The following is a 13,388-nucleotide window of genomic DNA, read 5'->3' on the forward strand; positions in this document are numbered from 1 at the left end:
AGGGCGTAGAGGAAGCGCGGCAGGGACATCATTTTAAATAAGGCCGCTCGGCCGAGCGGCGAGAGCGGCAGACGCCGCCAGCGCACCACGTCCTCCCTCAAACGCTGGAGGGGGGGCAGCAAGTTCCGCTCATAGCGGGCCTCCGGGTCAAGAGTAATATATATACCCAGGTACCGGAAACCCTGGGAGGCAATCTGGATCGGACAGTCCCGTGGCAGGACCGGAGCCTCCCCGGAAAGCACATAGACACAGGATTTCGCCCAGTTGATGACCAGGCCTGAGTTACGACCGAAGGAGCGCAAAACATCAACCAGGACGATCAATGATTTGCGCGGGGAGGCGAGATACAAAAGGATATCGTCAGCATAGAGGGACACGCGGTCCTCATGCTCGGGGGTCCAGCGGAGGCCACGGATAGAAGGGTGCCACCGCAGCCACTCCGCCAGGGGCTCCAGGGCCAGGGCGAACAGAAGAGGCGACAGGGGACAACCCTGTCGCGTGCCCCGCCCCAGCGCGAATGGGGCCGATACTCGCCCATTCACCACCACCTGCGCCAACGGGCCCGAATATAGCAATTTAACCCAGCTGACGAAACCCGGGCCGAACCCAAACTTCGCCAGCATCGCCCAAATATATGGCCATTCAAGCGTATCAAACGCCATGGTGGCGTCCAAGGACGCCAAGATGGCCGGCTCCCGCAAAAATGGGACACGCGCGAGCACCCCGTGTAAGCGCCGCAGATTGAGCGCCGTGTTGCGGTGTGGTATAAAGCCCGATTGGTCTTGGTGGACCAAATCGCCCACCACTCCAACCAACCGGTTGGCCAACACCTTGGCAAGGATTTTGGGCTCCGCGTTCAAAAGCGAAATCGGCCTATAGGATGTGACTCGTTCACGGGGCTTCCCCTCCTTGTGGATCACCACAATTGTAGCCAGACGCTGGTCCAGCGGGAGGGAGCCCTGCGAGTGGGCCGCAAGGAACATCGCGCGCAGGTGGGGCGCCAACACATCCGGGCGTAGCTTGTATAGCTCAATGGGAATACCATTGGGGCCCATGGCCTTGCCGGATGCAACCGAGCGAATAGCCGAGGCAATTTCGTCCGAGGTGGGAGGGGCGTCCAGCGAGTCCCTATCCTCCACCGTAAGGGAGGGCAGTGCGATGTCCCGAAGCAAGGCATGGGAATCTTCCTCCGAGCAGGGAGAAACCGGGGAGTAAACTTCGCGGAAGTAATCCGCGAAGCAGGAGACAATGGCTTCCGGCTCGGTGACACACACGCCATCCACGCTCTCAATCAAAGGCACCACGCGGCTCGCTCTCTCCCTCTTATCCAACCACGCAATCAATTTGCCAGCCTTGTCACCCACATCATACAATCGCCCCTGCTGCTCTCTACTGAGGCCCCTGGCCGCCTCCGTGACGAGGGCCCGATAGGCCGCCTGCTTTAAATGCAACACATGCAACTTGGCGTCTGTTACCCCGCTCCCCAGGTCACCCTCCAGTTCTGCAATCTCGGCCTCGACCCGGGTCACCTCCTCCTGCTCGCGCCGCCGGGCATTGGAAATAAAGGAGAGGGCCTCCCCTCTAAGAACCACCTTGAAAGCCTCCCACAGGGAGATGGCAGACGGGACCGACCCCACATTCTCATCGAAATAGCGCTGTAAGGATTTGATCAGGTCGGCACGAATGGTGGGGTCGCGCAAATACCATGCATTAATCGGGGCCACCCTGCCATCCCCCCTCGGGAAGACATCGAAATGCAACAACAATGGGGAGTGGTCTGAGATACCCCGTGCCAAATGGCGCACCTCCCCCACCCTCCCTGCATGGGCCGCCGGGACAAGGATGTAATCAAGCCACGAGAGGCTACCATGGGCCCCCGAGTGGAAAGTGTACTGTTGCAATACAGGATGCTTCAGGCGCCAGCAATCTACCAGGCCCAGCGTGTCTAAAAGGCCGGGCAGCCACGCCTGCGCCCGGGGGAGGTCCCTAGGGGGATGGCGATCCATAGACCCAGAGGCAACCGCATTAAAGTCCCCTCCAACCACCAACAGGCCACTCGGAAGGTCCAGAAGGAGGCGCCCTAGATCCGCAAATGTAGTGGCTTGTAACCCAGGCGGGACATAGACTGATATGAAGATAAACACTCTACCCTCCATGCGTCCCACCAGAACAGTGTAGCGTCCCCTCTCATCATGGCGCACCTCGTCAATCTCAAACGGGAGCGAGTTCTTGACCATAATACCCACCCCCCGCGAGCCCGAAGTGAAGCCGGAGTGGGCCGCCAAACGATATCCCCGCCGATTCATTGCATGAAAGGTGTTACCTATAAGGTGCGTCTCCTGCAGGAAGACAACATCCGGTGAAATGCGTTTTAAATACTGCAGGACCACACCACGCTTAATCCTATCCCCCAGGCCGTTAACATTCCATGACAACACAGTCAAATCCCTACCCCCCATCATACGTCGAAACAATCGGTCGTCCCCCACCGAGCATCTTAAGAAGAACAAGACAGTTGCGGGTTTGCCCTGCGGTGCTAACAAACACACCCCCCCCACCCCCCGGTCCCAACAGAACTCCCCCCTCCCTGCACCCCTGCATGAGCCCAGACAGCCCCCCCAAAGTGCAGTGTGCCTGTCGCCCCATAGCTAAGTACTAACTAGTCCCCCAGAGGAGGAGGGAAGCCCCCAGCAGACCCCACCCGACCTCCATGGGAGGGGAACATACGAAAGCAATATGTGGTAAAGGAATAACATCCCGAGCAAGGCCTATACAGTCACCCCTCAATTCTGATCCGGCGGGCCCTCCCCGCCAGCCGTGCCCCCCCCGCCCCGATCTCCAGGCAAAGTGTCTAACCAGTCCCCAGCCGCCTCGGGCCGGTCGAAGAAGTGCGTACGGCCATCCACCTCCACCCTCAGCTTAGCCGGAAAGAGCATTGAGTACTTGAGGTTTAGGTCCCTTAGGCGACGTTTAATACCAAGAAAGCTCTGTCGCTGCTTCTGGACCGCCGGAGTAAAGTCTGGGTAGAAGTGTACATCCATGTTGTCCAGCCTGACTGGTCCCTGTTGCCTGGAGGTCTGGAGGATGGCATCTCTGTCCCGAAAATTAAAAATCCGGGCAATAAGAGGCAGCGGCGGGGCACCGGTCTTAGGGCGGCCCCCGGGGACCCGGTGGGCACGCTCCACCGCAAAAAGCTTACTCAGCCCCCGGGGCTGGAGATGGGTCAGGATCAATTCTTCCACGAAGAGATCCGCCGCCTCCGCCTCTCGGCCCTCCGGCACACCAATAATACGGACATTATTCCTCCGGGCCCGACCCTCGGAATCCTCCAGTCGCCGGTCCATCAGGGCGCTCACCTGGCCAAGCCGGCGCACCTCCTTCTGGAGGGCCACCACGTCCGTCGTGAGGCTCGTTGTGGTGTGGGCCAGGGAGTCGACTCGGTCGTTTGTTTTTGACAAGTCTGCCCTCACAAGGCCCACATCCACCAGGACCGAGTCAATTTTTTGCGCCAAGGTATCGAAACGCTGGTCCACTGAGGCCTTCATCTCTGCGATGGCGCCCATGACGTCCCGGAGGGTCAGATCCACTGGATGGGCAGATGCCTCCGTCGGGCCCACCGGGGGTGACCGCGATGTCTCCGGAGAACCCTTTTGGAGCGTGTAGCGATCCATACTATTGGCCTGGTGCGCCGTGCCACGGCGGGTTGTCTTCATCTTCGCCCGGTCGCCATCTTGTTTGGTGGACATGCTGGCCCTTCCACCGTCGTGCCAAGATCTCCAAACAGGCCGCTATACCAATTCACGGGCTCCGGGGGGGGGCGGGGGCGACCACCGATCCGCAGGGCGACCCACAGCCGGCGGGTCAGCCGGGCACTTGGACAAGACCGCACCACCGCACCCCGCTCCGCAGCCCGACCCCGCTAGAAGCAAGGAGGGCGCAAAAGCGAAAGTGAAAGTGCGGGGCACGCGAGTCGCCCAGCCCCGCTCGCCGCTGTTGTTCACTTTGTCCCCGGATCGCCCCACCACTCCAATCCGGGGGGCCGGCGAGGAGAAGGCCGCAACCTTCGATCGACGCTCCCAGCGGTGTTCGGGGTCCGATTCGAGCCCAAAAAACGGGTGGCGCCTCCGCTCGGGTTCCCAAACACAGTCCCCTCAACAAGGACAGGATATCGCCAGGATTAATTCAGGAGGTCGCGGAGGTCCTCGGGAGCCTCGCACCTACGCGGCCATCTTGGTTGCGCGCTAGGCTCCTCCTCCACAACTTTCTTTTTAATTTTTTTTTTTTACCGTGCGCATTAAAAAAAAAAATCACCCTACAAGGTCCTTGAGGGAGTACAACGGAAATGAGAAAAGCAGAGAGAGGAGAACACAGCAGATTATCAGAGTCAGAATCTCAGAGCTGTACACCTCTCTCCTCTCACCAGAACCAGTAAATGGCAATGTTTCCCTCTCTTTTTTCACACATACATTTTTTTTTTTTTTTTTTTTTGAAAAACCTTTATTGACATTTCAAGCAATAACAAGTATGGGCCTACAACCCCCCGGGGCCGGCCGCTAAGCAATCAGAGCAATAAGGATCAAATGTGAACACAGGCGGCACCTCGGAGAGCAGAATGTTCATGCTAATATAGTCCGGCCATTGAGCAGCGCAGGTAGGACACCAGGAGAAAAAAGGTTTTTCATTTTATAATGGAACAAGACAGTAGGATCAGGTGCCAAACAATTTCCCGACAGCGATAGGAGGCAGGCAGAATAATGGACGTAAGCAATAAACAGCAATCTATTGGATCAATGGCGCAAACACAGGAAATTCAGGATGGGGAAGAATATCATAAACAGTTGCGCCTGCAGGCCCCCGCCATAACGCCCAAGAACACCCCGGAAACTGTGGCACACATGAAAAGGCAACGATTCACAACAAAGGAGGTGTACCACGCTGATCCCAGAAAAGAAAAAACAAGAAGAAGCGAAGAAGAAAAAGGAGGCCAAGGAAAAAGAGATGAGAGACTAAAGAATCCCCTCCCCCAACCCCCCACCCTGCACCTCTGCAAATGAGTACGGCCCCCCCCCCCAGCAGTGTGCCTGTCGCCCTGGAACTAGACCCGAAATATAGAAGAAACAGGGAAAAAGAAGTAAGAAAAGAACCCCACCAGACGGGGGGGTAGAGAAAGTATAATAAACTGGAGGAGGGCCTTCAAAACATACCCCCGGCTTCTCCCTCCCGCACGGTGAGGTCTCCCCACAACAAACAGTAAGCAGCACAAAATCGACCATATCAAAAAGGGAAGGGGAGCATTATGCACCTAATATGCTAATAGCTATGTCATGAGAGTACGCAACCCCTGAGTCAGCCCGTCTACTAGATGACCACCCCCGAAGGATCAGCCTTATCCTTGACCACTCTTTGCAATTCTGCCCATGCCTACCCCTCGACCCAGCGCCATGTCCGATGTTCCAGGGTAAAGGAGTGTCCAAAAACGACCGGGAAGCGACGCACACAGGTGGGGTGGAAGTCTCTGAATACCAACACAGTCCGCATCATGGAGGGACGTCTTTCCCGGTGCTGCCCCAGGATCTGCTCTGCACACAAGGTCCAGGAAGGCGGAATCAGCCAAAGCAGACAACTGTTGCTGAAATTGTCCCTGGGTCGCCGGAGGCCGTGCACGGGACGAGGCCACCACCTTCCACTCAGGTCCAATACCTCCGGAACAGATCAAACCCTCAGCTAGCCGATCACACGGTAGCATACTGTCCGGAGTGTCCAGCTGTGCACTAATCGCAGGGGTGGCCGCGACATTGTCCTCCTGTGTGCAGTGTGGGAAATCCCTGTGTACCTGTGGACAGGCAGGCCGCCACTGTCCCAACGCTGATGCCACACCATCGAGCTTACTCCCCAAGACCCCGACGCCCCGAGCCAAGGAGAAATGAAGGGCACCAAGGGCCTCTAGGAGGTCGCCGTACCCCAGCACAGCTCTCTGCGATCGCTCCGCCACACTCCCAAAAGTCACACACTCCCAATCCTGCTGCGACCCAGTGGACAGGATGGTAGGCTGCATCGCAACAAGATGGCCGCCGGGGAGGCCCGACCCGTATTGGGGCCGGGACCCAGGGACAAGCGCCTCGAGGTCCACGTCGCTGGAGACAGGGTTCCGGGGGCAGGCAAAGATTTATCCGTTGCGTGGTCACGGGCAACAGTCGTCCCCACCACGGACCAGCTCCCGCGAAAATCCGGGAGCAGCCCGCAAGGATCAGGGCGAGCCACGGGCGGCGTCCGGGCAGCTCACAGTCAAAGGCAGGGGCAAACACCGGAGAATCTGAGAATTGCACCCCCGGGCATGCCCTCAGTCCGTTACGCTTAGCAGTGGGAGCGACCACGGCGAAATGCAGGCCGAGGTTAGCACCGCCCCGGTGGACCGACTCCACCCAGTCACCACAGGCCGCTGTTGTTGAACTGCCACCCGGCCAAGGCGTCCACTCGAGGTCCCGGCTCCAGGGCTGCACGGGCCGCAAAGTTCAAATGCACATTTCTCCGGCGGTACCGCAGCCAGAAACCTCGGAGTCACACGTTCGGTTGCCACTCTCATTCACAAACACGATCGCATAGCGCAGGCTAAGGATCTCGTGCAGGATATCCGTGCGGGATGCGGAGGTTCACGAAACCGGGAGTCTACGCTGCCGTCCCGGTCGCCATCTTCACACATATACATGTTAATTCCAAATCTCAGTGCTTCCCACATTTTTTCAAATGAAATCACACATTTCTATTGGTTGAAAACTTCAACCCTTTTCCAAATGAACCCTTCCCCCAACTTGACTTCTGCCTGCTACCATAGCAACAGCTCATGGAACACTGGTGTGAGCAGAGAGGTCAGAAGTTCAGCACACAATGTTTCTATTCCAAAGAGCAAGAGTGCTTCACCTGTGAAACCTAACAGCAAATCCAAATTAATCTTCTGTGGGAACACAATTTTCTGTACCAATACAAAACATGCTTCTAAAAATGTACACATACAGCCTAGTTTTAACTGTAAAATGGTTTGAATCAGCCAATGAGTTCTTTTTATTAAAAAAAATATGTATGCCTCCATTTTACAACTGTCTTTCATTTCATATTGCCATTCTACTGAAAGACACCTCCTGAGTGCATCCAGATCTCCTTGAAAGATGTTCACAGTGTGGATTGTAGGTCACAGCTATGTCTTCTGGAGTGAAAAGTATGCAGAAAAAAGAGGTATGGTGAGAGACCTTGCTTTGCCAAATGTAGACATTAAATGGATTGGTCAGAGAGGGTTAAAGTGGCACCAATTAATGCCTTTGGTGAAATCTTTTCTACACCTCCAACAGCCTAACCTTATTAGTGTGCACTGTGGTGGAAATGACCTAGGCACTTTAACTGGGGTAGGTCTGGAAATGCTTGTTAAGGACACCTTTGTGCAATTAATGTCGCTTTTTCCTCAATCTGCCTTTGTATATTCTAATATATGCCAAAGGCAAAAGTGGAACTGGTCCAACCAATTTTGTCCACAGATTGACAAAGCAAGAAAGCACGTCAACAAATCTATTTATGCTTTCCTCAGAGACTATGGTATGGGTTCTATATACCACAACAACTTGCGTTACAACATGCAAGGCATTTATAGAGGAGACGGTGTACATTTCACTGATGAAGGCAACAGAGTCTTCCTCTTGAACTTTAGACTCTGCATCGGTACTTACTTGTAGGTACCACAAAAAAAACACTTCATAAACACAACGGCTCTTTTTAGAGCCCCCTAATATCTAAACACTTAAATTTGATTTTTACTTCTATTTTTTTAATTGTTTTTTTTCTGCCGTGCGCGTATGGTAAGCTTACCGTACGCGCACCCCGCGATTTTTTAAAAAAAATTTAAAATGTATTTTTCATACTTTTGAGACCTTCTTGGACCCCCTGACAAACGCTAGGGAGTCTGCAACTCTCTTTGTTGCCCCCTTTTCACGTTCTCCACCTTTGTTTATCAGTGTGAGACACACAAAATGGCGGCCGACACTTCCTGATTTCGACCGATTCGAATGTTTACAGTCATGTAACCACCAATCAGAATTAAGCTCGCGCACGGCAGTGTGCGCGTACGGTAAGCTTACCGTACGCGCTCGGAGCGCGCTTATAGATATATATATTGATTTAAATGCTATTTTCTCAGGAAATACTGAACAGATTTACACCAGACCTGCAAAAGGCACATCCCTGACCTGAGGACTACCTCTCTGCCAAATTTCTAGCAATTCTGTTCAGCCGTTCGGGCTGTAGCTTGGACTAAAGGTCCTATGGAAAAATGCATGGGGAAAACGTGTTTTGGGACCCCCCCTTTTTCTCAGCCCCCGCTTGACGAATCCCCCCGAGACTTTCAGGGTAGGAGCTGAGCGGAGCGCCCCACCTATTTTGAAAATTTCGCAAGGATTCGTCAATTGGCGCCAAAGTTAATCAAAATAGAATGTTGCGGATTTCCTATGGAAACACGGTCCTAACTATAACTATCTACTGGCGACCGCCAGTAGATAATATATATATATATATATATACACACAAACATATCTATGTTTAAGTTAATAAAACTCAGCACACAGAAAGAAGACAAGGCAAGAAGTCCTGCACCAGTCAAAGTACCTTATTTAGGCTATATTTACTGTCATGGGATTGGTGCAAAGGGCCTGGGACATGACCTCCATATGCCCCAAAAAAGTGACATACAAATCACTTTACCCAATTAAACAGAAGTTGGCCCAGCCCTCAAATAAGTGAAGATACAAGTGATGTGTGTGGATAAACCTTATACACAAAAGCGTAAGCAAAGGATTCAATCATCAATTCTTTTTTTGGAACCTGATGACCTCAAAGCCGCATGGGAGATACATTTCCCATACTATAGATTGTTGAAGGACCACACTTGTCAATCGGGTCTTTTCTTGAGATAACACTCTGACTCATTGAACTGAAAGGGTCATATTATATTGACTTATTCAGCAATTTTGATCTGATTGAATCCTTTTAAAAAAAAAACACGCCATATCAAGGGATTCTAAACTACAACAAGCCCTGAAGAAGTCTGCATGAGGACAAAACGCGTCTGCGATCATGAATTTTAAGAAATTTGCATTCCAATACAGAATAAAATAAATTTTGTACCTACAATCAAAATGTACAAGTGTCTTTCTTTGAATGGGAAGATTTTGAATGACTGTTTGCTTTCGCTTATGTGTATAAGCTTTATCCACACACATCACTTGTATGTTTAAGTTAATACGTACAGAATAAATCTAAAGGGAAATACAAAAGTTGGTAAAATTAAAACATACTTATTTTATTAGGAACCATATACAACTGTCATAAGGATGTTTACATAAGCACATGTAAAATAAGCAACAGGAGATTAGACTTGAAGAGATACTTCAACAGCGTTCAAAAACTTTGTACAGATCAGACAAGTTTGCAAGCTGTAAAATGTTTCCATCTTCTGTGAAGTGCTTAGGAGGGAGTAAATGTGTCCGAAAAGCTTTATACAGAACATGTTCAACCTTCCATTTCCACGAATTCCAGTTTGATCCAACTTCTGCATCCTGAAAGAGAGGGAGTGTAGGTAAACCTTGCAATAAAATTCGGTCATCACTGGTCGTACATATATTATTCATCATAAAAGCACCATAGAAGCTGCGTTACCTCCACAAGCAATGCAGGATGTATCTGATAATGTAATGCATATGAAAAATGACAGAATAAAACCGATTTACGGCGGTTCCCTGCCCACATTACTGGCTACCTTGCTTCCTCCTGCTGGGGTAGGATTTCATCCCCCAACCTGCAAAATGCCCGAGGCGGGCCCAGAGTCTCCCAGTAGTGCTCTTAAGTGCATCAGCTTTCCGTAGCATGGGTGTGGCTTACGGCGATTTCCTGGCCGCATTACTTCCTTTCTTTTATCTGCAGCACTGCTGACCCTACTTTTGTTGACCTGAGTGTCCTGGCTGCACAATTTCTTGGTGGTCGCTGGTTCTGGTGAGCGTAGCACGTTTATTTTGTTATTTAAAATGTATTTGTGGGCACTGCACATCAGGGAAGAATAATGGGCAAACAAAAAATCATTTGGATTGGGGGTATTGGTCAGGGCACCTCGACTAGTGACTATCACGCAGATCCCAGGCTCTAAACCCCCCCCCCCCCCCACCATCCCCTCATCCTCAGTCCCGATTGAACCTCCCCGGTAAGGCGGGTGGGTCCATCTCCCAAAAATATAAGAGGGGACTGTGTGGTTATTAAATGTAGGTGCCCTGGTCTGGCCCAGCTGTTGGTCAAAAGTGGGGCTTGGGCCCGTTTGGTGAGAGACAATAATTTTGAACCCGTCACCCTCACCCCGCCCCCTGTTTTTTTTTTTGTTTTTTTACAAGGACTTGGCACCCATGATAAGGGTGGGATCTAGGTCCCTGCCCCTCGGGGTTGAAGCTGGTGGTGGGTTTTCGGCCTCGACCACCAATAGATTTTTTTTACCCTATGTGACTTGTATGGTTTAGACTGGCGCCCAGCTCAGCTAATTTGCAATAGTCATATTCCGGCTACTGGGCTTGTGCCTTCTAATCTACTCCTCACCAAGGCGAGGGCATCCCCCACTAACCCCAATATCCCCTCATGTTCTGACCCTACTTCTTCTGAAGAGTAAACCTCCCTTCATAGTCATGTTAGGACTTGTTTTGCATCCCATATAACATCGGAGTCTCACAATTTGGGTGACTCTGCCTCACATTTGCCCTCAAAAACAAAGATAGTCTTCTGGAATGTTGCTGGTTTAGTGTCTAAACAGGAGTGCCCTAATTGGGGCCATTTCATAGATTCGTTTGATATCTGCCTGTCCCAGGACACTTGGTCAGTCGCGCCCAACCGCACCGAGCAGGGTTTGTTAATTTTTCCCTGGATGCTTCCACCTCAGGGAGGGGCAGACCTTCGGGAGGGTTGTCAGTTTGGTTCAAAACCACTCTCTGCTGTACATCTAAGGAGATTGCATTGGGTAGTGCTGACTTACAGTGTGTTTCCCTTTCCTTCCCATCACTTAGGGTATACTACTTTTATAATATGTAACTGCAGGCATAGGGACAATGGTGTTGAGTTATAGTTAACTGATTTGATTGGTACATGTAGGATGCTGGCTCTTTATATAATATATCAAAATAATATATATTGTGAAAGAGTCCAGTGGTTCACTTATAAGCGGACAGGGGCTTGCTCTAGCGATCCCAAGATGCTCTTCTAGGGGGTAGTGTGGTCAAGCAGCCTTAGACTTATCAGAGAGGAGTGAAAGACATCTGCAAATACACGCAATAGTCAATAAAATATGCACATGACTCAATAAGGAGATACACACCAATTTATAAAATATATATATATATAATACATACACCAGACCAGTTCATGTTAAATGGGCTCCCCAACGTCACATGCAGAGGCTGCAGGCGATGTCAGAGCCCATGAGAGGGGAAACCAAAGTGTACTCGGTCTCTGGAGGGCTGGGGGAGCTAGCTTGCACCATTGGCCCATTTCAGCTTGGTCTTGGAGTGACGGGTGCAGTGGTGTCCTTAGGCGTCAGGTTTCCGTGGCCTTTAAGTCCTCTCTGGTCTTTTTGGGATCCTGCTAGATGACGGAAAGCAGGTCCACTGCTTCTTAGGAGTTATTGGTTCCTGGGTGTTGTGCTGGAAGGTTTCCCAGGCTTTGGAGACACAGCAGCTGCAGTACAAGTCATCTTTTGGCACAACTGTCAAAGTTAGCAGGCAGGGCTGGCGCCGATTCAGTTGTTGGGTCTTTAGTTCTTGCTCTTTACCACTCTTCACGTCCCGTCTTCTTCATTCAGGTTGGTGGGTTCTGATTTTCTGGTGCCAGGGGATCCCCTAAAAACTGAATTTAGGTGAGTGTAGGGTAGTAGCCAATGGGATATCTACCCCTGGGGTCCCTACGCCCCCTATATGACCACTTCCTGTGAGAAGTGGGCATAACCCTGTCCCAGAGTTCCTAAGTGTGCCAACACAAAGAGGGCCACTTTTCAAAACTCATACCCACATCAGGTTTGGCCATCTTAGGGGTGGAAGTAGCCTGGGGGTGGGCATGCCTATCTGACTAGCTAATTTTCCTGCCTGTCCAGGTGCCAAATGGCTCTGTACAAAGGGGGTTGGCTTCCTCTCCTGTGAGGGTAGCCAGATTTGCATTTCAAAGGTGGTGCCTTCTTTGAAGCTTACCTGCCTTGGAATGCTAATCAGCAGGCCATCCTGTGGGAGGGTGTGTGAACAACCTCTTCCCAAGCAGGCTTTGTTTCTGACCTCCTGAGATCAAAGGCCCTCGCCCTTGAGGGTCAGAAACTCATCTCGGGCGGCAGGCTGGCAAGAACCAGTCATTCAACACATCAGAGTCTGGTACGATTTCCGGGGGCACCTATAAGGTACCCTCTGTGTGCATGTATTAATCAATCCAACACTGGCATCAGTCAACACACCAGAGTCTGGTAGTATTTCGGGGGGCACCTAAAAGGTGCCCTCTGTGTGCATATATTGATTAATCCAATATTGGCCTCAGTGTATGTTCAGTAATAAGAGATGTTTGATACCAAACATCCCTATATTCAGTGACACAATCATGTAGCTGGGGAACTTGTTTTCACCAGTGTCCAGCACATGTACTCAAAAATGGCTTCCCTGTTCACTTGTACTGGCAGCAATAGGGTTGACCAGCACAGGGGCATATCTGTTCATGCAGTTATGCCCTCACATGTAGTATAGTGAACCCTGCCTTAGGCCTGTAGGGTCTGCAATAGGTGTGACTTACCTGTACTCCATGCAGTGTCAGTGGGCATGGCACAGAGGGTTGTCTGTCATGTCGTGTTTTCCCTTTTGTCTGAACCAAGACACACAGCCTGCAGTGGCAGTCTGTATGTGTTTGGTGAGGGGTCCTTTAGAGTGTCACAATTCGTGCTGCAGCCCTTAAGGACCCTCTTTGGCCTCCATGCCCTACCTAGGGGTACAACTTAGAGGGTGTGTCAAAAGTATTGACAATTGCGGTACATTTGCACAGTTATGGGAATGAGATCTGGCACTGGGGACCTGGTTAGTAGGGACCCAGTGCACTTCCAATAAAAATCACATCAAATACCAGCCACAAAGTGGGAGTGACAATGTCAAAAAAGGTGCACTTTCCTACAGTACCCTTATTGACTGACCTGCCAGCAGATACTTTTAAAATAATGGCAGGCGATTTTAATTGTAAATGTGAGCCACTGTCAGTCCTCCAAGAGAATCCTATTGGTGATCAAGAGTGGGAAGTTCCTGGTCTCACACTTCCCCTGATCAAGAGGTGGTCTGCTGATGTGCTTCAGCTAAATG

General features: G+C 51.2%; 1 protein-coding gene across 3 annotated transcripts in view; it reads right to left on the bottom strand.

The window, feature by feature from the left end:
• Positions 1-9,319: 9,319 nt before the first annotated feature.
• Positions 9,320-13,388, bottom strand: part of MLH1 (mutL homolog 1) — a 388,689-nt gene continuing 384,620 nt past the window's right edge. For all 3 annotated transcript variants that reach the window (XM_085607539.1, XM_085607537.1, XM_085607538.1), the window contains one exon: positions 9,320-9,596. In XM_085607539.1, the coding sequence (XP_085463665.1) occupies positions 9,429-9,596 (168 nt within the window). In that variant the 3' untranslated portion in view covers positions 9,320-9,428. The remainder of the gene's footprint in view (positions 9,597-13,388) is intronic.

The sequence above is a fragment of the Triturus cristatus genome, chromosome 5_2, assembly GCF_964204655.1.
Source record: "Triturus cristatus chromosome 5_2, aTriCri1.1, whole genome shotgun sequence".
NCBI classification, from domain to species: Eukaryota; Metazoa; Chordata; class Amphibia; order Caudata; family Salamandridae; genus Triturus; species Triturus cristatus.